General features: G+C 33.1%; 1 protein-coding gene across 4 annotated transcripts in view; it reads left to right on the plus strand.

The window, feature by feature from the left end:
* The window catches only part of LRCH1 (leucine rich repeats and calponin homology domain containing 1), a 231,477-nt gene that overhangs the window by 169,033 nt on the left and 40,156 nt on the right, over window positions 1–22,288 (plus strand). For all 4 annotated transcript variants that reach the window (XM_031961917.1, XM_031961919.1, XM_031961918.1 and 1 more), the window contains exons 8-13: window positions 1,914–2,019; window positions 6,146–6,273; window positions 11,009–11,076; window positions 13,011–13,097; window positions 14,955–15,044; window positions 15,147–15,180. In XM_031961917.1, the coding sequence (XP_031817777.1) occupies window positions 1,914–2,019; window positions 6,146–6,273; window positions 11,009–11,076; window positions 13,011–13,097; window positions 14,955–15,044; window positions 15,147–15,180 (513 nt within the window). The remainder of the gene's footprint in view (window positions 1–1,913; window positions 2,020–6,145; window positions 6,274–11,008; window positions 11,077–13,010; window positions 13,098–14,954; window positions 15,045–15,146; window positions 15,181–22,288) is intronic.

Genomic DNA, 22,288 nt, shown 5'->3' on the forward strand with positions numbered 1-22,288 from the left:
TATATATTCAGTCCTTATTAGCATACTATATTTGCTATTTGACCTTTTCTTGTTCTTTTTTCAGTTAGGTTGTAAGCTCTTCAAATTAGCAGCATACTGTCACACATTTAGGTCTTCCCCTCCCTTCCCATAAATCTTTATGTATTTTTTTCATTTTGATTCCTATTAGCAAGGTGAGTAGTATCCCTGTAGAGTTTTTCTTCTTTTAAAAAACTTTATACTTTTTATATCCATTCATATAAGTATAATAGCCTTTTTACATTTTAAAATAATAATATTATATTATCATTATAATATCATTCTCTCCTGTGTCCTTAAAATTCCTCAATTGTACTTTTCCTTCAGAGGTAATTCTATACTAATTGTTACACGCATGCCAACAAAAAGAAACTATAAACCTTAGTTCATAGTAATATTTTCTGAAGTTATATTTGTATTTAAATTCATCCATAAAATATTCTTCAAAATACTGAATTAAATTTTAGGATTTTCTTATTATGAGTAAATATATAATTTTAAAAAGAGACTATCTTATTCTAATGAATTCACTGTTGTTCTTAGATGTGTATCTTGACAATTTTACTAAAAATGTAAGGTCAAGTGGGGAAAATGGAGAAGTTTTTCTCTTCAAAATAAACCATACAGATTTCTTCCTTTTTCTGCTGATCACCATGCTCTGGATATCAGTAATCTTGGCAACACACTACAGAACTTAGTTTTATAATGATAAAGGGTTTGTAAATTCTTTCCATATTATCTGTTACCCATAGGAAGTAAATTATATTCTGTTCATCTTCCTTGCTATGTTGATTTGAAGAGTAAATTCTATTCTCTTACTTTGTTGCTTTCTACTCATTGGTTTAATAACTTATGTTAAGAAAATGAAACCTAATTCTTTCCAGGTTGAATACTATACACTAAATCCATAAATATTTTATGAATGATTCAGGTTTTTTTTTAAACACTGATTTTTTTCCCCCAATGTCCTAATAATACAAAAACCAATTTTTTTTTTAGAAGAATTAAGCTATGCCACAATTTTTGTTTTTATTTGAAAACTTGGCTTATTGCCAATCACTAGGAATTTGTCAGGCTCTTCGTTTTATTTGAAAACTTGGCTTATTGACAATTACTATTATTAATCTCTAGGAATTTGTCAGTCTCTTCGAATTAAAAAAAATTGAGCCTACTCTATTTATTCAATGATCCATATCACCACCATGCTGAATGTTCCATAAATTGCTGTGTCCTTGTGGAAAATCTGGTAAAGATCCCCTTCAAACTCAGCAAGGTGGATACTTGGATAATGAAATAACCATATTCTAATCTAAACTTCCATTTTGGTATAACCTCTGAAACTACTGGCTTAGCTTTTGAGAATTTTATATTTATCACACTTGAAACATGAGCATAGACTATCAGTAGAAGATGGGGAAGAAAGAACATTATTTTAGTTTTTTCAAAAGAGATACTATATTTCATCTATAAAAGAATCACGTTTGTTTTTTCTTTAAATAACTTTCAGCTAGTAGGAAATGGTAGGAGAATGCAATCAAAGATAGATTATTATAAAGTGTTCCAAAATTAGATAGGTCAGCTATATATTTTAAATATAAGACAACTATTAATCTGCTGCTGCTTATAAAATTTTAATTTGTGGTTTACCCAGTCAAAAAGGAAAAATATGCCAGTCTGAAGTGTTGGGAATGAGATTTGATCTGAATAATTATGGTTATTTCACAACAGCTCCTAAATGGAAAGCTAAAATTTAATACAATGTTCTCTCACTCAGAATTTACCACTTTTCCCATCTTATCAAAGCACCTCATTTAAAGTGATTAATTTTCCATGTTTACATTTTGATGAATTTAATGTTTTTCCTTTAATGAGATAGTTGTACTATTTCTTTTTAGCCTTCTGATGAAGATACTGTCAGCCTTAATGCACCGATGTCAAATATCATGGAAGAAGAACAGATTGTCAAGGAAGATTCATGTCATCGCCTTAGCCCGGTCAAAGGTATGAGAGAATGAAAGGAAAAGACAATGAAAAACAGTTATGAAGGACAGACAGAGTGACTGAAAAAATCTGACTCCAGAGATAAGAAGACTTTAGTTCAAATCTTACCTCAGGCCCAGAAAAACTAGTCTCTTGGATTGAAGAAAAGATACTGATTTGCTTTGGTAAAATGAGTTTCTTTACTAGGAGTTTCCTCAGCAATAAAATCAGAGCTTGAATTTTAAAAAAGAAGGCAAGGTTTGTTTTTCTGTTTTATGGAGCCTACTTGTAGAGCTAGTTAATTGAGTGGAAAAGTTTATCTTTTTAAATTTTACTACCTTTTACATCTTTACTACCTCAAATTTTATATCTTTGGGGGGAAATCCAACTCAAAAAAAAAAAAAACCAAATTTTTTCCCTTTAACTTTGAGTGGGGACGTTGTTTCATTTTTACTTTTACCTGAATCCTTGGGTTTATGGCTGGACTCAACATGGTTATTCTTATGTGAGTGAACAGCAAGTCGGGGGGAGAAATTTTAGATTATGGATGCCTCATATCCTGTTCCAGAACTATTCAAAAGAGTACTGGTCTTTAAAAAAATAGTAATAGGTTTTTATTTTGCAGAATACATGCAAAGATGGTTTTCAACATCCACCCTTGTAAAACCTTTATGTTTCAAATTTTTCTCCTTCCCACTCCTCCTTCTCCTCCCCTAAACAGCAAGTAATACAATTTAAGTTACCTATGTGTAGTTCTTTTAAACATATTTCCATATCTATTATGCTGTGCAAGAAAAATCAGAAAGGAAAAAAACAAGCAAACAAGCATCAACAACAACAAAGGTGAAAATATTATATTATAATCCACATTCAGTCCCCATAGTTCTCTCTCTGGATGCAGATAGTTCTCTCCATCCCAAGTCAAGTCTGTTGGAACTGCCTTTAATCATCTCGTTGTTGAAAACGGCGAAGTCCATCACAGTTGATCATCATTATGTGTACAATGTTTTCTTGGTTCTGTTCACTTCACTTAGCATCAGTTCATGTAAATCCTTCCAGGATTTTCAGAAGTCAGCCTGATAATTGTTTCTTATAAAACAATAATAATCCATTACATTCATATACCATAATTTATTCAGCCATTCCCCAACTAACGGGCATCTACTCAGTTTCCAGTTTTTAGCCACTACAAAAAGGACTGCCATAAACATTTTTGCACATATGGGTCCCTTTCCCTCCTTTAAGATTTCTGTGGAATATAAGCCCAGTAGTAACACTGCTGGATCAAAGGGTATGCAGAGTTTGATAGCCCTTTGGGCATCAATCCAAATTGCTCTCTAGAATGGTTGGATCAGTTCACAATTCCACCAGCAATGTATTAGTGTTCCAGTTTTCCCACATCCCCTTCAGTATTTATCATGATCTATTCCTGTCATTTTAGCCAGTCTAAAAGGTGTGTAGTGGTATGTCAGAGTTGTCTTAATTTGTATTTCTCCAATCGATAGTGATTTAGAACATCTTTTCATATGACTAGAAATATTTTGTATTTCTTTATCTGAAAATTATCTATTCATATTCTTTGAGCATTTATGAACTGGAGAATGGCTTGTATTCTTATAAATTTGAGTCATTTGTTTATATATTTTTAAAATGAGGTCTTTATGAAAACCCATATGTAGAGGGTCTTAATTTAATATAATCAAAATCATCCATTTTGCATTTCATAATATTTTCTAGTACTTCTTTGGCCATAAATCCCTTACTTTTCCACAGATATGAAAGGTAGACTATCTCTCACACTTCTAATTTGCATATAGTATCATCCTTTATGTCTAAATTATGAACCCATCTCGACCTTATCTTGGTATAGAGTGGTAGGTGTTAATCAATGACTAGTTTCTGCTATCTTATTTTGGTAGCTTGTATTCTTATAAATTTGCTTCAATTCTCTATATGTTTTAGAAATGAGGTAAAAGAGGACTAGTCTTAAAGGTGAGATTCACCCTAAATCTCCACTTTTACCTAGACATGTGCTTGTTATTTGCCTGCTTGCATAGCAGCCAAATGAATCTCCACATATTCTATAATCTGAAGAGGGAAGAAGTGCTTGTAAATATGACCATTATATATATATTAGATCAGAGATCTGATGGCCATTTAGTCCAGTCCCCTCAGAGAAAAGAAAATTGAGACTCCAGAATTAATTTCTCGAGGTCACAGAGATAAGAAATGACAGATATTTGAAGCTGGGTCCTTTGCCTCCAAAATCAGTGCTCTTTAGATCTTGCATGTATTGGAGAAACAAAGCTCTCTCATAAAGGATTCCACCAGTAGCTTAATATATAGACAGCCCTTACATGTACATTTGAGAAATCTTAAATTCATTGTATTTAGTTTGTAGTAATTGTGTGAATTATATAACCCAAATTTGTGACATATTCTTTTATCTCTTCCTGTTGTCACTAGATTTAAACTTTGCAAGTGAGGGGAGTGGGATTATAGGACAACTAAGGACTTCCTTTTGCTCTAATATCCAGGTCAGAGTGGAGCATCATAAAAATTCATGTAATTTAGCATGTTCTGCCTCTTCCCATATTCCTTAATAGGCCCTATCAATTACAGATGATGTGATTTACCATAAACAGTCTCTTCAAATGAATAATTCTCTTCTTTGGACTAAGTTGAACTATATATTTCCTTGGCACCTAATACTATTAACTGCACACAGTGCATGTTTAATCAGTGTTTTTTAAATGAATGAAATATGGGTTCTACTTCCAGCTTGGTTATTAATTATCTAGCTATCTGTCATTGAGCAGATAGCTTAAGCTGTTAGAGCTTTAGCTTCCTTATCTTCAAGGTGAGGGAATTAAATAAATAAAATAAATAATGGCCAGAGTCGCTTCTAGTTCTACATTTCTATAGTTCTCTTATCACTGGTTATGAATAAGGTATTTGAGGACATGCAGATATTGATATTTGGTGCTCAGGAATCCATTGCTGACCTGGATAGGAATCAACTAAGTTCCAGATGGAAGTATTTGGATCTTTGCTCTGATTGATGACTTTTAAGTAAATGTAATAAAATAGGAGCTTTTCAGTTTTTATTTGGCTAAGAAATCACTAGGAATATATAAGATTATACTTGAGTTATGATGAATTGATTAATATATAGTTGAATGACAGTCTCAATTTCTTTAGCACTTCTCTAAAGTATCCATAATAGGATGTTCATTTAGACTATATCCTACATGATTTGTCATGCTGTGGTGTTACAGTAATAATTTAAGTTTGCAAGTCAGTACCCAAGAGATGGATTTTTTTTACCTTAGTTCATGTGTTCTGTCTTCAAGTGACAATGGCATATCATTCATGTTGTCTGAACATTTGATATTCAACCACATTTACTTAAGATTCAGATTAGAAATTGAATTTTGCACATCCTAATAAAAATATTGCTACTAAAACAACTAAATAGAAAAGTTAGATGATCTTATGAAGCAAACAATGAAAATTAAGGAAGTATTTGACACCTTTCTCATTTATTTACAATTTTATCTAATCTTAGTATTATCCCAAGCTAATTTAGAGTGTTCTTTTCTCTTTCTGACTTCTGTCTTAATGTCAGATTCCTTTGGAATTAATATGTGGCTCAAAATTCTAACCCAGTTCTGCATTTAAAAAATACATTTTCTCCAGGAAACTATACACTTTCTATTTTCATCCATCTTGCAGTTCATTAAAAGGACAGGCTTAATTTTCTATTACTCTTTGGATAAGTTCCAGTGTTCCATTTAACTCCTCTGCATCCTTCTCTCCCTATTCAGCCTTATAAGAGGTAGAGACAGGAAATAGCATCCTCTAGTTGAGAACATATAAATTCATGTTTTGTTTTTGGTTTGTTTGTTTTAGTGATTTCTAAAATTAAAGGAATTATTTTTTTTCATCTGGAATTAAACTTCATATGGTACTCCTTTTTAAAACTACTTTATAGTTGTCTTTCACTTCTTTTTCTTTGTTGCTGTGACATTTTTTAGTCACTGTATCCTTTGAATTAGAGAATCCAAACTTGTCAATAACTGTAAATTGACTGAAATACTGTGCCTGAAATAAGTTTTGTGGCCTTTTCTTTTTATTTTCTTATCAGGGGAATTTCATCAGGAATTTCATCAGGAGCCTTCCCTTTTGACTGAAAATGATAACTCAGGAGAAGATAGAGAACAGTTCATTGATGAAACTGATGCCCTCTCTACTAAATTTATTAGCTATATTAAGGCAAGTTTAAAAATTATTTTAATAATCTTACTATCAACTAAAAATAGTCAAATTAACATTAAAAGGGTATGGTTATTATAATAGGATAAAACCAATGATTTGCTGGCAAATGTTTAACAACCGGCTTTCCAGGGGGAAATAATGTACCACTTTTGTATTTAATCTGCATTATTCATATTTTCTCCATTATTTTCTTAAATTTAGTCAATCAACAAAATAATAAATCAATCTCTGATTTGTAGGTTTTCTGAATTTCAAGATGTAAATTTTCACATTGAAAATTTAATAATCAGTTCTTGTTAATCAGGTTGAGGTGTCTCTGATACATCCTTAAGTAAAACCATAGAAATTAACAAACAAAAAGATAATATTTTTGTTGTGTGTCCCTTTCCAGATCTGTAAACTAATTTTAGCCCTGTGTTCATTGCTATTTTATTTCAGTATTTCTTTAAAAATACATAGTTATGGAGATGTTTTGCATTACTTCATATGTGTCTTCTTAATAGGGCATGGAGGTATGGAGGAAGGGATAGAATCTGGAACTCAAAGTTTTAAAAACAAATGTAAAAAACTGTTTTACATGTAATTGGGGAAAAGAAAAATATAGTTGTAAACAATGTATAGATCGTTCTGACTGCTGATTTTGCTCTGCATCACCTTACATGTTTTTCTGTATTTTCTTGTAGGCAATTTTTATCTTTTATGACTCCATGATATTTCATTTCAGTAATATAATGTAGTAATTTGTTCAACCATTCACCAATGATTGGATTTATAGTTTTTAATTTTTTTCTATTACAAATAAAGAAACTAAGTATTTTTGCATGACTAGGTCCTTTTTTCATTTTTGTGATTTCTTAGGGCCTAAGTCCTATCAACTAGATCACTGAATGAAAAGTGATTAGTTTTATTACCTTATTATATATTTCCATATTGCTTTCCAAAATTTTTGTCCTAATCTCTTTCCATTATCAATGAACACTGACTTGTTTTCCCATTGCCCTATCCACATTAGACTTTATCCTTTTTTCAAAAAGAAAAACACTTTTTGCCATTCTAGAGAGTCTTAAATTATTTTAAGGTTGTTTTGATTCTAGTTTTTCCAATTACTAGAGAAATGAGCATCTTTTCATATTATTATTAACAGTTATTTCTTTTTCAGTAAATTACCTAATCATGTTCTTTGACCATTGCTCCACTGCGGGAAGGGAGTGTGGGTTATTAGTCTTATAGATGTTGACCAGCTGTTTATTACTCTCAGATCTTTCATGTCTTATAAATGTATGGGAAATATTTTTTCTAACCTATTTCTTTTAATTTTAAAGATACATTTTTGTTTGTTTTACAAAATCCTTTTTTCTTTATATAATCAAACCAAGTCACTTGATCTCCCTGGTAACTTCTATTAATGTGATTGCAAAATATGCCCCTCTTCTCCATAGATCAGACAAGGGGGTTATTCCTTTGAGGAATATATTTCATTAAAAATCTGAATTGGAAGCCATCTAATCCAATTTATGCCTGAACAACAAAAAAAAAATACCATTTACATAATACCTTTCAAATGGTCATACAACTAACAATGCTTGAAGACCTCTGGGGAGGAGAGAGCCTTTTATATCTTAAGCTCCCTCATACTATCTTTGGATAGCTCTAATTGTTGGGGAATGGTTTTTAATGTCATCTTAAATCTGCTTCTACCCAGTGTTTCTTCTATTCTTGCTTTATACCCCAATTATATTTGTTCTTCTCTATGCTAAACATCTTCATTCCCTTCAAGTAATCCTTGTTTTTCATGGTCTTGAAGTCCTTCATTATCCTGCCTCTCATCACCTGGATCTCTCTAATTTCTTCAAATATGGTATCTGAAACTGCACACAGTTCTCTAAATATAGTCTGACCAGGGCAAAAAACAGTATTACTGTCCACTCTCTCATTCTGGACACTATGCCTCTTCTAATGCTCTAGATTTACTTCCTCCATTAACTGTTACCCAAATGTTCCACACACATTCCTAGCTCACATTCCTAGATTTCACGTGATCTCTTCCTGATGGAATGAATGTTTTCCAGGCATTATTCCTTTACTTTGCTAAAACCTGCTTTCTGTTCAGAGAGTACAATTTAATTCCTTCTTTCCTGAGGACTTCACAGGATTCTTCTCAGACTCTTCTGATTATTTTTCTTTTCTTTTTTTGTTTTTATATTGAAGTCCTTTCATTTTTGTAAGACATACTTCATTTAATGCCTATACCAGGCATTAAATACATATACAAACTTTCAAAGAGCAAGACTTTTAAGGTCTCATTTGGTAAGATCAATGAAAAATTTTTCATAGAGCTATTTGCAATTAGATTAGATTGCAATTAGATGAGTAAATATTTATGATGGGGCTAATTTGATACGTAATTTTTGTCCCAAAAATAGTGATTAGAAGAGGTAGAAAAATCAACATGTGTATTTAAACATTCTGTACTCCAGCCTAATTGGTGCTTGATCTACCAAGGATGGTGCTTTCAGTTTTTATTCCACTGGCATAGTATCACAAATGTTATATTTACAGTGTGTTTTGAGTTCTTGTGTCAGCTTTTTATAGTTTTTCTGTTTATTCTCTTGTCATCATCCATCTCTTCTTACTGCTTTAGCTCTTAATCCTTTATGATATTTTATTCTCCTGCTAGCTAGGTTGAGGTGAAAAAAGTTAAATATCTGTTCTTCAGTTAATGGAGTGTATGCCATCTATTTCGGCTATTTAGAGTACTTTTCTGGTTTATTTGCTGATTTTCATCTGTGCCACTGATAGGAGAGATTTTCCATTGTTTCTATATGGCAGAAAGCACTAGTTTGCTGGTTTGTTTTTCTGTCTCCAAGATGTATGGAGAGGTCACTCTGATTACATGAATTAATTGTGAGTCTTAAATAAGAAGGACACTAATAAAAGTGATCATAACATGTCCAAATTCAGAGAAAATAAATTGACAAAATCCAATAATAAAATTTTAAGGATGAAAATCTAGAATAAGTTTCTTCTGATTTAGGGTTCTAAAAGAAAATAAATGTTAATACACAAAAGTCTAAAAAAAGCTGGTAACCAGTCACAAAATTGTGCTACGAACTCAGAAACAAACTAATATATAGAAATTGATTTAAGTTAGCAAGTACTTATCAAATATTTCTATGACTAACGCCCTGTGCTTTGTTAAAAAGGGGGATAGAGGAATAAAACCAAATGGGTTAAACTCACAACTCTAGATTTCAAGGCAAATAGGAAAACCACTTTGGCCCTGGTTTGGGGACATATACTTAACAATATTAAGAGTTTATGGTACACTGCTTTAACAGCTAAAAACTGCCATATTGTTTACCCTTTTGGAAGCATTTAGGAAATTGTAAAGGACTTTATAATCATGTATTATTATTTGGAAAGCGCTGTAGACTTAAGAGTTACCCGGGGATTTATTTTTCAACCCCATCAATTTCTGGCTTGTGATGGGGGGAAGATCATTTGAACTCTCTGAGTTAGTTTCCTCATCTGAAAAATAGAGATATTAATGTTCAGAGAGTTGTTCTGAGAAAAGTGCTTTGAAAACCACAATATACTACATGAATGTGAATTATTATTAATAATCTTGTTCATTTTTAAATGTGATCAAATAGTGGGGGAAAAACTATTCCTTTCTAAAATCATTTTGAAAGCGTGTACCTTGGTAATCATAACAATATGTGACTTTGGAGAAAACCAGACAACCTTTCTCCCCCTTCCCCTTTTGTCTGGAAAGGATAAATGCTGTACACAAGCGACAATCATATAATTATTTGGGCCTGCAAATGAAAACAAGAAGGTAGCTTTCTATAGCTACTATAATTGAAAGCCAACACCAAGCACAGAACCCTTCTCCATTATTTTTGCCAGACATGCAGAATGCAATGTGGAAATTGGTAGTTTGTTTTTTTGAAAGTTCATTGAGTTTACCATGGGAGAAAACCAATGAAGTCTACTTTGTTCAGTAAGTAAAAAGTTAAACAAAAAAGGCTGAGTTCTTTTCCAGCTTGGGGCCAGCTTTGGGCAATCAGCCACCTTCCCAGGAAAAAAGCTAGCACGCTCCTTACTGGTACATCTGGCAGAATTGGCTGGTACTCTTGAGCCTAGTTAATGATGTGCCAAAACCAGGACACAGAAAGCAATCCTTTTGTCTTCTGTTCCTTCCTCACCAGGGGAAACATACACCCATTCAGGGGTGGCTTCCGTTCTAGCTGTCAATTGAGTTAAAGCAGCATTTCTCTGTGTCAAGAGATGAAAGTGGAAGGAAACACATGGTTTACCAAATGGAAGGACAAATGTGAGACACACCTTTCCAAATTAACTAGCAAGGCATAATCTCTCTGGGGGAAGAGCTTTTGAGTACATCCCGCTTGTTGGGTACATTTAAAATATTAGATGGAATTTGTGGTGTTTTCCTATTGGTAAGTATGTGTCTTCTTTCCTCCCCCTTTTAGCCATCCCTCTTGCCTCCCTCTGGCGGAGGTGAAGGACCACCCTAGGATCTGGCAAGCCCATTAAAAGGATCTGACCACCATCAGGGGGTATGGAAAGAATAGTGAGAGATAAAGGCCCCGATTTTTAACTACTGTAATTACTGACTTCAAGCTAATAGATGATGCCGTTTTGGCACAGGGTTTAGCTATTGAATAACAAAGCCCTGTTCTCAGAGGACCTGTATGTTGCTTGTTCACAGGGCAGAACGAGTGACTGTGATGAGTTATTACGGATAGAAGAGGACACACACTGGCAAACAGAAGGAATGTGAGTGCTGATTTATGTTAAGTGAAAGATACATCCATTTTCATCCCTCTTTTTTCAGGTGGAATGGTAGTTAACATGTAATGGTAATATTTTAGCCAGTTTTCCTTTGGATACTTCTTTTATTTTAATCTATATACAGTGACAAAAATGCAGAATATATCCATTTCCAATATCATAGTATTAAGCAGTTAAGAATAATGTGTTAGATTACCAAACCACTCTCTTTCCCATAACTTCTATGGTTATGTCAGATTGTACCAGAAGATAATGGATTCAGGATGATTTCTAGATTTCCAGTTCCAGGTTTCTTTATATTTTGTCATTTCCCTATGGTAACTCGTAAGTCTTTGGCAAGAGCCCTTGACATGGACATTTTAAAAACAGGGTTTTGTTTTATTTTGTTTTTGTAAAAATAGCAAACATATCTTCTATCCTTTTCTAAGTTTAACTGGAAGGACAGAGAGAGAAGATATTAACAGATCCCTTTTACCAGTAGATCTAAAAATGGAGTCTGAGTTCACATGTATTTTTCCCTAAAATGGCCTATCTTTATACATGTTATGTTGTACATGACTACTTATCATATTTCCTCTTCTCCCAAAGGAAGGATTTCACAGTATGTTTCAGAAAATTATTTAAAAGTTCTTCTTCCTGTAGAGTGACATTGACAAATTAAATTTCAGGGTAAAAGGAGATTTTCACCTTTATATCATTTATCCTTTGGTCAAGAGAGTAGAAGAGTTTTTTTGAGGTCACTAACACATGTGCTCAGCTTTTCAGTATTCATGTTTATGTGAAATGAAAGATATTCACCCTGATTTTAAAATCCTAAGATTATTAACACTGGGAGAAATAACAACAATACTAATTAATAATAAGTAAATTTTGTGTAGCTCATTAAGGCTTACAAAGCATTTTACAAGTTTTGTGTCATTTTACCAAAAATAACCCCAGAGGGCAGATAATAATATTACTTCCATTTTACAAAGGAGAAAAATCAGACAGAGGTTAAGTGACTTGCACTGAAAAACACAATTAATAAACATCTGAGGTTAGGTTTGAATTCAGATCTTCCTGAATCCAGGTCCAATGTGTAATATCTTGAGCCACTTGCCTCTTTAAGACATTAGTTTTCTTGATTAAAAAAACTGAGACCCAGAGGAATTTTGTGATCTGAGTTCACATAGTTAATTAGCAGCACAGATATGACTTGAACCCAGGTTTCCTAATTCACAGTTCAATATGTATGACTTTTTAAAAAATGGTATTATCATTTCCTCTTTAAAACGAGAATGGAATTTGGAATAAAAATTAATTATATAATTATCTATCTTAGATCCAGTAATATTTAGAGCTAAGTATATTAACCAAAACCTTCAACATTCAACAGGCCTTTATTGACATTAATTGTTATATTATCACCTACTGTATACAAAGCCCTCAATGAACTTAGCTTCTGTCTAGTAGGGAAGATTAAAATACATGCAGATATCTCTAATATAGAAAAAATATAGTTACACAGAAACCTATAACTGAACTACTGTGATGGTTTCAAAGAAAAGTCATTCCTTACTGGAAGCATGGGGAAGGCTTTCAGAGGAAAAGGTGGTGTTGAGTAGGGTATTGAAGGCTAGAAGCACTTTGGCATAGTGGATAATGATGTGATTTATAGCCAGAAGTCTGTGGACAAATCTCTAGGACCATAAGTTGTAGAAGTGCATACCTATATTAGTAGAGGAAGTTTCCTCACCTAAGAATTAACTTTACCCAATGAAATAAAAGATTTAATCCCTACTGTTATCCCTTGAAGGCCAGGTAAGATTTTGGCAGACAAAAGTTGAGACGATATTTTACATATAGATGTCTTATTCCTAGATCCTGGTACAATGGTAATGGAGATGATGATGTTGTTCTTTCTTGGCTTTCTGTGACAGGACAAATTTATCAGATAACCAAGATGTGGATATAGCAATGATAGATCAACTCAGAGAAGCAGTAGATTTGTTACAGGATCCCAACAGGTATGCTTGCTTTACCTTGATCCTAAGATTTCATGCACAAGTAATCATTTTACTATTTTACATAAATTATTGATTTTTTTGAGTTTTCAAAGCAAATGGGGACTTAGTTTCCCAGGTGTTCCCTGAGAAAAGGTCATTACTCTGAACATTTACAATTGATGCGCTACTTACCTTTGTGAAGAACATGAAAAGAAATATAAGCAAATTATTTTCTCCTTACTCATAGAAATCCATTTCAGGTCCTTTCCTCTTTCCATTCTCTTCTGGGCATTACAATCCCATTACCTTAATGAAGCATAACTCCAATAATTTGACTCCCTAGCTTGATTTGCTCACAAATTTGATTTCTGATTCTTTTTGAACGACAAAAAATGTAGTATTTTGGTGTTAATGGAACCTTTAAAATAAAATCTTCCTCCTTGAAGTATGTATCTATCAATAGAATCTCTGAGTTAAAGAATATGGATGTTTTAGTTATTTTATTTTCATATTTCCAAAATGCTTTCTAGAATGATTATACCAACTCACAACTCCAAAAGTCATACGTTATTTTTCCTTTCTCTTTATAACCCCTCCAAAGCTGACTATTAAATCTGGTACTTTTTAATATTACTATTTTCTTTCTTGTATATTATAGAGCCAAATTTAAATATATATATATATATATATATATATATATATTGTTTTTAAAGATTAATTTCTGATAGAATAAAAAATGTCAAAAGTTTATATTCAAATATATTTTAATACAAGAATATCAAGTTAAATTTTGTATTTCTTATTCAGATTTGGTAGGTTGTAATATTTATATTTGTCTTCGTTCATTTTCCTAGATCTATTAGCTATAGATAGGTAGCATTTTCCACAAGTTAATTTTAATATGAACTTTCCCCCAACTTTAAATGGTTTTGAGTTGGCTCATGTTAATTTTCTAGTTGTATTTATCTTTTATAAATAGAAGGTTTTAAAATTTTGATATATCTAATAATATTTAAAAATAAAATTACACATGACATTTTATACTAAATTTCTGTTTTAAAAAATGGAGAGAAAATCTTGTTGACACTTCTTACTATAAAGACCCAAATACTTCCATGGTACTTATATCAGTAAGTGATATGCAGAAAGCAAACAAGGTACAAGGTTGTATTTTAATGTGTAATCTTTATGATTTCATTAGAAAACTGCTACAGAAGAATAAGAAAGTTGTATCACAGTAGCATCATTGATTCTTCATGAACCCATTTAGGGTTTTCTTTAGCAAAAACACTGGGATGTTTTGCTATTTTCTTCTCCAACTCCTTTTACAGATGAGGAAACTGAAGCAAACAGGATTAAGTGAATTGCCCAAGATCATACAGCTAGTTAGTGTCGTGAGGTTGAATTTGAACTCAGGTCTTCCTGGTGACAAGCCCAGCATTTCAGTGCACCATCGATCAGCAGTGGTAAAATGCTCATTAGAAGTTGGTGAAAAGATTTCTGACATGTAGGATATAATTGTTTCAGCATATCTGTTATTTCAAAAGGATTTATCTTTTCACATGATTAACAGTTTTAATTAAATATAAACACCCTATTAAAGTTCCTTCCAATGACTCTTTGGTTGCCAAGCTATGTCCTAGAATAGAGAATTTACTAAAATGACCTTGCATTGATTTTAACAAAATTTTCCTCTTTTTTTTAAAAAATAGAGTTTTAAGCTACTATTTCTTAAGGAAACCAAGTATTTGAATATTCATTTCTTTGATATTTGTATTTTTTAACAAAACAACAAAGCTTATTGAATTCAGTGAGTAAAAAAAAAAAAAGCTCAGTGAAATGACAGAACTGTTCCTTCTTTTGTTTCAAATTTTATAGATTAAGTACAGATATTACAGAGAGAAGTATCATGAACCTCTATCCCTTGGACTCAGCAACAGCCTTAGAATTACAAGATTCTACATTGAAGTATGTTTAAATTTTTTGTTAATCCATATTTTTATTTTTCAAACTGAAGATTTTATTCTTGACTTTTCAATGCTTTGTATTTTTTTTCTCTTTTCCTCACAGTGGTCAAATACAGCCAGAATCATCTGATTGTCAGGTAAGCAAAACAAATTGTGTGTGTGTTTGTGTGTATAATGTGTGTGTGTGTGTGTGAGAGAGAGAGAGAGAGAGAGAGAGAGAGAGAATTTTATTTTGAGTAATATTGACAACTGACATATTAAGTGGATAAAATTTGAGACCTGATCTATTCTAGGTCAGCAAGTTAGCCCCACTTGCCATTAAAAATAAGATACCTATCTTCAAAGTGATCTGTTTGTCTAACATTTGAGCTAGGTGCAAAAGAAGTAATCACAAGCAAGATAGACAGAAAAGAGGATGTTGCAGAAAATGAGGTTTTTGTCTTTGTTTTTTGTTTTTATCCAAGAGAAGCCATGGCCACTCTGTGAAGTAGAAAGGGGTTAGGATGAAAGAATGTTAACATCAATATAAATCTCATCCAGCACTAAGATCGCCTGAGGCTAAAATCTTCATCCCAAATTACATATATTTGATCAGCAAAGAAAGACCAAGTAGCTCAAAGATTACAGCTACTAGTTTGAATTGTTACTTGAGAATTTAACAGAATAACCCCACCATATTAGATGCCTGACAAATGAGTAGCTAGCTTGAATAATGGACACTCTCAGCCTATAATTTACTTGTTTTTATGCATTTTTTTCCCTTTGAGCCCCTCTCAGCCTTATGGTAAAACTGTTTTGCACTCTAACTAGATAACTAAAGAAACTTAGGAGAAATAACAAAGTTGTGGTTTGAAGGAATCCCCTCTTAAACCCTCTTTCCTTAGGTTGTAGTGGTAGTAGTAGCCAGTTCCTGCAGAGAGTCTCTCACACAGATCTGCCTGAGTCTATTGGGTTTTACAATGACATTGAAAAATACTCTTTCACTGTTTACATAATACCATTTTTATATAGGCAGGGAAGATGACTACATATATTTCAGCAGCTCTGAGATGCACCCATACTCCCTACTTTCTAGACAAAAATAGTAACAAGACTTTTGCCTCTCAAACTTGATGATGTATATATACATTTCCAGTTACAATTCTAATTTTTTTAACTCCTTAGCTTTGCCCCTGTTTTAAAAAAAAAAAAAAATATATATATATGCATATATATATATATATATATACCCCTCCTAGAGATAATATTTAATTGCTATCAGTAACTGATATTATTAAAAAGTTAGGGATGCATTGGGGCTGGTTACTATGGGAGAGTTGAAGTCTTGCTGCCTGGGGCCAAATCCCACCTCACTAGCTGGCTGATCAAAGACAAAATCACTTTATTTCTCAGTTGCTATTTCCTCATCTAATTTCTAATATACATAGAGAACTGAGTCAAATTTATTAAGAATACAATTTAGGATAATGATATTTGTACCACATAGCTCAGAAGGTTGTTGTGAGGAAATCCCTTTGCAATCCTTCAAGCATTTTACAAATAAAAGTGATTATGAATGACTTAGATATTTTTTCTTCTAAAAACAAATTTTTATAAAAAGTGAGATGTTTGAGGAGAAGATACAGGTGTGTGTCCCAAGAGGGAAAAAAGTCACCAAAAGGAAAAATTGGAGTAACAGAGATAGACTTTACCCATTTTCCTGTTCAGGCCTAGAGCTGTCCTTGTTACTATGGAACCTTGCTGTTTTCTTTATCTGATTCTTCTTAATATTCTCTCCTGAAGGCCTTCCTGGGTTCTAGTCTTGATTTTCATTTGTCAGTCTAATAACCTTGGAAAATTACTTAGCTTCTTAGTTACTGTTTCCTTATCTATAAAATGGAATAATACCCACCCTGCCTCCTTTTAAAGGCCCAAATGATAGGGATGGATACATATGGGCACGTGAAATATCCAAGTGTTATTATAGTGATTTAACTAGAGCTCTGTTCATCCTAGTGCCTATGAAATGCCACTTCTTTGATTATTAACATTTTTTTGGTTGTCTGAAAAATGTTTCACATATATTTACAGCTCTGTTTCACAATATTTCCCTATCTTGGGGATATAGTTTTCTTCCATTGAGAATGAATTAAATTTCTGAAATCAACTCTGGGTTATCCAATTAAAAACTAATTTCTTCTTACCTTTTTCTTTTTATTTTCTCTTTATCTTGGACTTTTGTCTTCTTTCACATCATGACTAATGTGAAAATGTTTAATGTGATTGTATACATATGACCTATATCAGATTAATATCTGTTTTGGGAAGAAGCAAAGGGAGGGAGAGAGAAAAATGGAAATCCAAGTTTTATAAAAGTAAATATCAAAAACTAGTAAATACATTTTTAAAAAGACACATTAAATTTAGCATAACAGTAGCAATGATGCCTTGTTTGGGTTCTCCTCTAAACTTTGTCATGCTTTCTTCTGTGCATTTTAAAAATGTTTCACAGAAGATTGTTTTTCTTTTTGCTTTTTTTCTCCCTTTCTTAAATTCCTGGAGTGCTCAAATCATATAATAAAGCCCTTGATTACATATTATGTTGCTTTCATTCTTTAATTTTTTGTGGTATACAGGCTTCATCTCCCAAACCAGACAGCTAACTTCCTCTTCAAGGGCAGGGACCCTGCCTTGCTTCATACTTGCTTCTTAGATCCCCCCTCCATTTGGCAGAGCAGGAGGCATTCATTAACTACTTGAACTCCAGACCAGGCTAAAAATAAAATGTTCTAATCTGAATGAGAGTGGAAAGAAACAAAAATAGAAAGGAGTCATAAAAATTAGCTATTGGTTCTCTGCAATCCTAAGCACCAACTTTTCCCTCATTTTTCCCTTTAAATTGGGACATTTTTATTTTCCAGGCCCATCAGATACTTCTCTTCTATTCCAGAGGAATGTTTTATAGATAGGGGGTAGGGAACTGGATTAGGTCAAGGACACAAAATCTGGGGACAAATGAGAAAATCTCAGAATGAAGAAATGGAGGAACTAGTGCCAGGATGGGTTAGATCACACAGTATCTGGAAGACTACATATCTCAGAGTTGTTTAATTTACATTTCTCCCATTCTTATCTTTTCACTATTTATAAATTGGAGAATGACTTGTATTCTTAATAAATATGGCTCAGTTCTCTATGTATATTAGAAATGTGTCTTTTATCAGAAACACTGGATATAAAAATTGTTTCCCAGCTTTCTTCTTCTCTTCTAACCTTGGTTGCATTGACTTTGTGCAAATTCTCTTTTTTTTTTAATTTAATGTAATCAGAGTTATTCATCTTTCAATTCTTAATGTTCTTTATCTCTTGTTTGGTCATTAAATAAATCCTTTCTCCACAGATCTGAAATGCAAACTATTCCTTGCTCTCTTAATTTGCTTATAGTATTGACTTTTATGTCTAAATCATGTATTTATCTTATCTTGGTGTAGGATTGTAAGATGTTGGTCAATGCCTAGTTTCTGCCAAACTATTTTCCAGTTTTCCCAGAAGTTTTTGTCAAATTGTAAATGTTTATCCCAGAAGCTAGAGTCTTTGGATTTATCAAAAAGTAGATTACTAGTGTCTTTGACTATTGTATTTTGTGTATGTAACTTACTCCACTGATCTACGACTCTATTTCTTGGCCAATATCCACTAATTTTGATGATTTCAGATTCATAATATAGTTTTAGATCTGGTACAGCTAGGCCCCTTTCCTTTGCATTTTTTTTCATTACTTGTTATTTTTGACCTTTTGCTTTTTTGGATCAATTTCATTAATTTTTTCTAGCTTTACAAAATAATTTCTGGCAATTTTATGAATGTGGCACTGAATAAATAAATAATTTAGGTAGAATTGTCATTTTATTGTATTAATTTGGCCTGCCTTTGAGCAATTTATATTTTTTTCAGTTATTTAGATTTGATTTTATTTGTGTAAAAAAGTGTTTCGTAATTATTTTCATTTATTTCCTGGATTTGTCTCGATAGGTAGACTCCCAAATATTTTATATTGCCTATTTTTATTTTAAATGGAATTTCTCTTTCTAATATATATAAACTTTTTCTAAAGAAAAAAACCAAGTTGTACATTAATAGGAATTAGATCTACTATTATAAAATTCTGTTTTTCTTTGGATATTAAAATCTTCATGTTTGTTACTCTTATAATTTAATAGAAAAGTAGAGATCAATATGAATTGGAGTTGTTATAGAAAGACCCTACAAGGAGAAATAGAAATTAAATTGGACCTTGAGGGATAGCTAGGTTTTAGAAGAGAAAGGCATTTTGGCGCAGAGCATAAACAGAAATGCAGACATAAAAATTAACATGGAGTTTGTGGAAAGCAGAAAGGAAAACAGCAGGACCTGAAGCACAGTATTCTTAGGTAGAATATTGTGAAAAAAAAAAATGTGATTGGGTGAGGGAGGCCAGGGTACCATTATGGAGTGACTAATTTATTCTGTTGCAATAATTAGGAGTTATTTTGCCCAACTATTATGCCAATAAATTTGACAATCTAAATGAAATGGAGTAATATCTACAAAAATATAGATTGGCTAGGTTTACAGAAGAGGAAATAAATTATTTAAATAATCCCATTTTAGAAAAAGAAATAGAACAAGCAGAACTATTGTGTTCCCTTATGATACCTGATCTTGACTGTGATCATATTACTTACTGTTGTGGGAAAACATTTCATTGTATTTGGAATTGAACATGCTCTGTTTCATACTTACTATATGATCTCATCTCATGTATTACAGAATAAAAATACAGAAAAGGAACTAAAGAAAGGAATTACTTAGAGAGTGGACTATATCTTGGGCCAAAAATATATGTCAGCAGTTTGAAAAATAACTGTTCTGTTATGAAGTGACAAGGCAGTGACAGTTTATTTTCAAGATTAATTTTCTCCTAGAAGTTTTATGTCTGACTAAAACACTTTCAGATAGAAACCTTCATCAAATGATCAAAGAAAAATAGCTAGACCTCACAATGCTTTGGTGCCTTACATTAGAAGAAATATGCTAATATTAAGTTTGTGAGATTTTTTTAGAGGTTATGGAATATTTTAAGAGCCTTAATTGTATCTTTTAATTGACAAATCTAATATCCTTTTCTCAATCTTCGTCCTTCTTGATTTGTCTGGAAGCATTTGGTCCTTGTCAATCACCATTTTTTTCTTTGATATTCTCTTCTTTCTAGGATCTCATGACATTGATCTCTCCAGTTTCTCCTCTGATGTACTGTTCATCCTCAGCCTTTTTTGCTTGACCTTCGTCCAGGTCATGACCACTAATATTGGCTCCCAATGTTCTATCCTTGACCCTCTTTTCTTCTTCCTCTATACTATTTCACTTGTGGATCTTACTGGCTTCCATGGATGCTGATGATTCCCAGATCTACTTATCCAACTCGAACGTCTCTCTCCTGACCTATGGTCTCTAATCTGTCCAGTGGACACCTCAAACTGAATGTCCCATAGGGCCCACCTCAAACGTGTGTTCAAAACTGACATCTTTATTTCCCCATTCTACCATTCTCACCCCTCTACCTTTCTAATTACTGTCAAAGGACACCACTATATTCCCAGCCCCACAACTCGCAATCTGGATGTCATCTGCTATTCTTTATTTTTCCTCTTAAACCCCCCCCCCCCCCCCACACACACACACATATTCAGTCACTTACCAAATCCTATCAATTCTACCTTCAAAATGTCTTTCATTTACACCCTTTTCTGTCCTATGACATTGCCACCACCCTGGTGTCAGCCCTCGCCTCCCCATTCTGCACTATTGAAATAGCCTTCTAATTCGGCTCGTGCTTCAAGTTTCTCTTCCATTAATCCATTCTTCTTTGATTTGTAACTGATCTTCCTAAATCCCTTGTCTGATAATTGACCTTATTCAATAAAATCAAATAGCTCCATATTACCTATCACCTCCAGGGTCAAATACCTAGCACTGTTTAGTGTTTAAAACCCTTGTAACTTGGCCCCTGTTTACCTTTTCAGTATTCTTACATCTTACAACATGTTCCTGTTTTCTTGACAGTGATACTGCCTCCTGGCTGATCAGAAAACCAGGGACTATATTGTCAGAGGGGCAGACAAGGAGAATGAAAACAGATCAGGGCCTGCTGAGGTCCTGGGAGGAAGGAACTGTTTATTTACTATTTGTAAATAGTATAATTCAGAGGATTTTCCTAGGGTTCTTAGCTGGGTCAAATAGGACCAAATATTGCAGGGAGCCTAAACTTGAGGAGCAGGTTAAAGTTCAGGGACCACTGCTGATTCATGTTGGAAGTGCAGTGAGGACTGCTGGTTAATATTCAAACTTCTCTCCATTGCCCTGCCCCACCCCTCCAACAAACACCCTGGCTTCTGTATTGGGTAATATGGGAAGGTTCTCACTATGGACAAATGAATTTTGACATAGACCTGCAGTAATAAGTGGCTCAGAGGTTCAGTGGCTTATCAGTAGTCACTGAGTAAGTCTCAGAGCCAGGATTTAAATCTGGGTCTGTGAGACTTCTCTGAATCTTATTTTCTTCATCTATAAAATGAGGGACTGTTCTCAGTAGATGTAATCCATTTCAGTTGAATCCAGCAAGCTTTCTTTCTATATGCAAGGCTAGAAATTGGAAAATAAAAGAAAAAATGATTGCTGGGCTCAAGAAGTTTGCATTCTAGGAGGGGAATACAGATGTAAGCACACAGTAGCTACAAGATAATCTGAGTTGGAGAGAGCACTGACAACTAGAGGAGGATTAGCTGGAAGAATCTAATTCTTTGATCTTGTTTTTTTTTTTTTTCCATTGTTCTCTGAATATTATCACTTCCCTATGCTCTCAATATGCCTCTCCATAGCAGACTTCCCCACTTAAGATTCAGCTGACAATAATAAACTGTGGTTTACCAAATAAGATGGCCAATTTATTAGGATGCCCTATAAATTAAGAATATGAATGCCTGTGATTTCATATATTTGGATCTGGTATGGATCTGATGAATGTGAGACTTCCATCTTTTTCTCCCTCTCACTTCCTTGTTCTTGGCAGTGAATCTCTGAATTCCTCCTCAGTTCTGGATAACTGAGGTGTTTGTATTATAATTTCTTGTATATGTATATATTTCTTGTGTGTATATATATATATATATATATATATATATATATATATATATATATCTGCTCTATTGTGAGGGAGTGGGCCTATTC

Source organism: Sarcophilus harrisii, chromosome 3, assembly GCF_902635505.1.
Source record: "Sarcophilus harrisii chromosome 3, mSarHar1.11, whole genome shotgun sequence".
NCBI classification, from domain to species: Eukaryota; Metazoa; Chordata; class Mammalia; order Dasyuromorphia; family Dasyuridae; genus Sarcophilus; species Sarcophilus harrisii.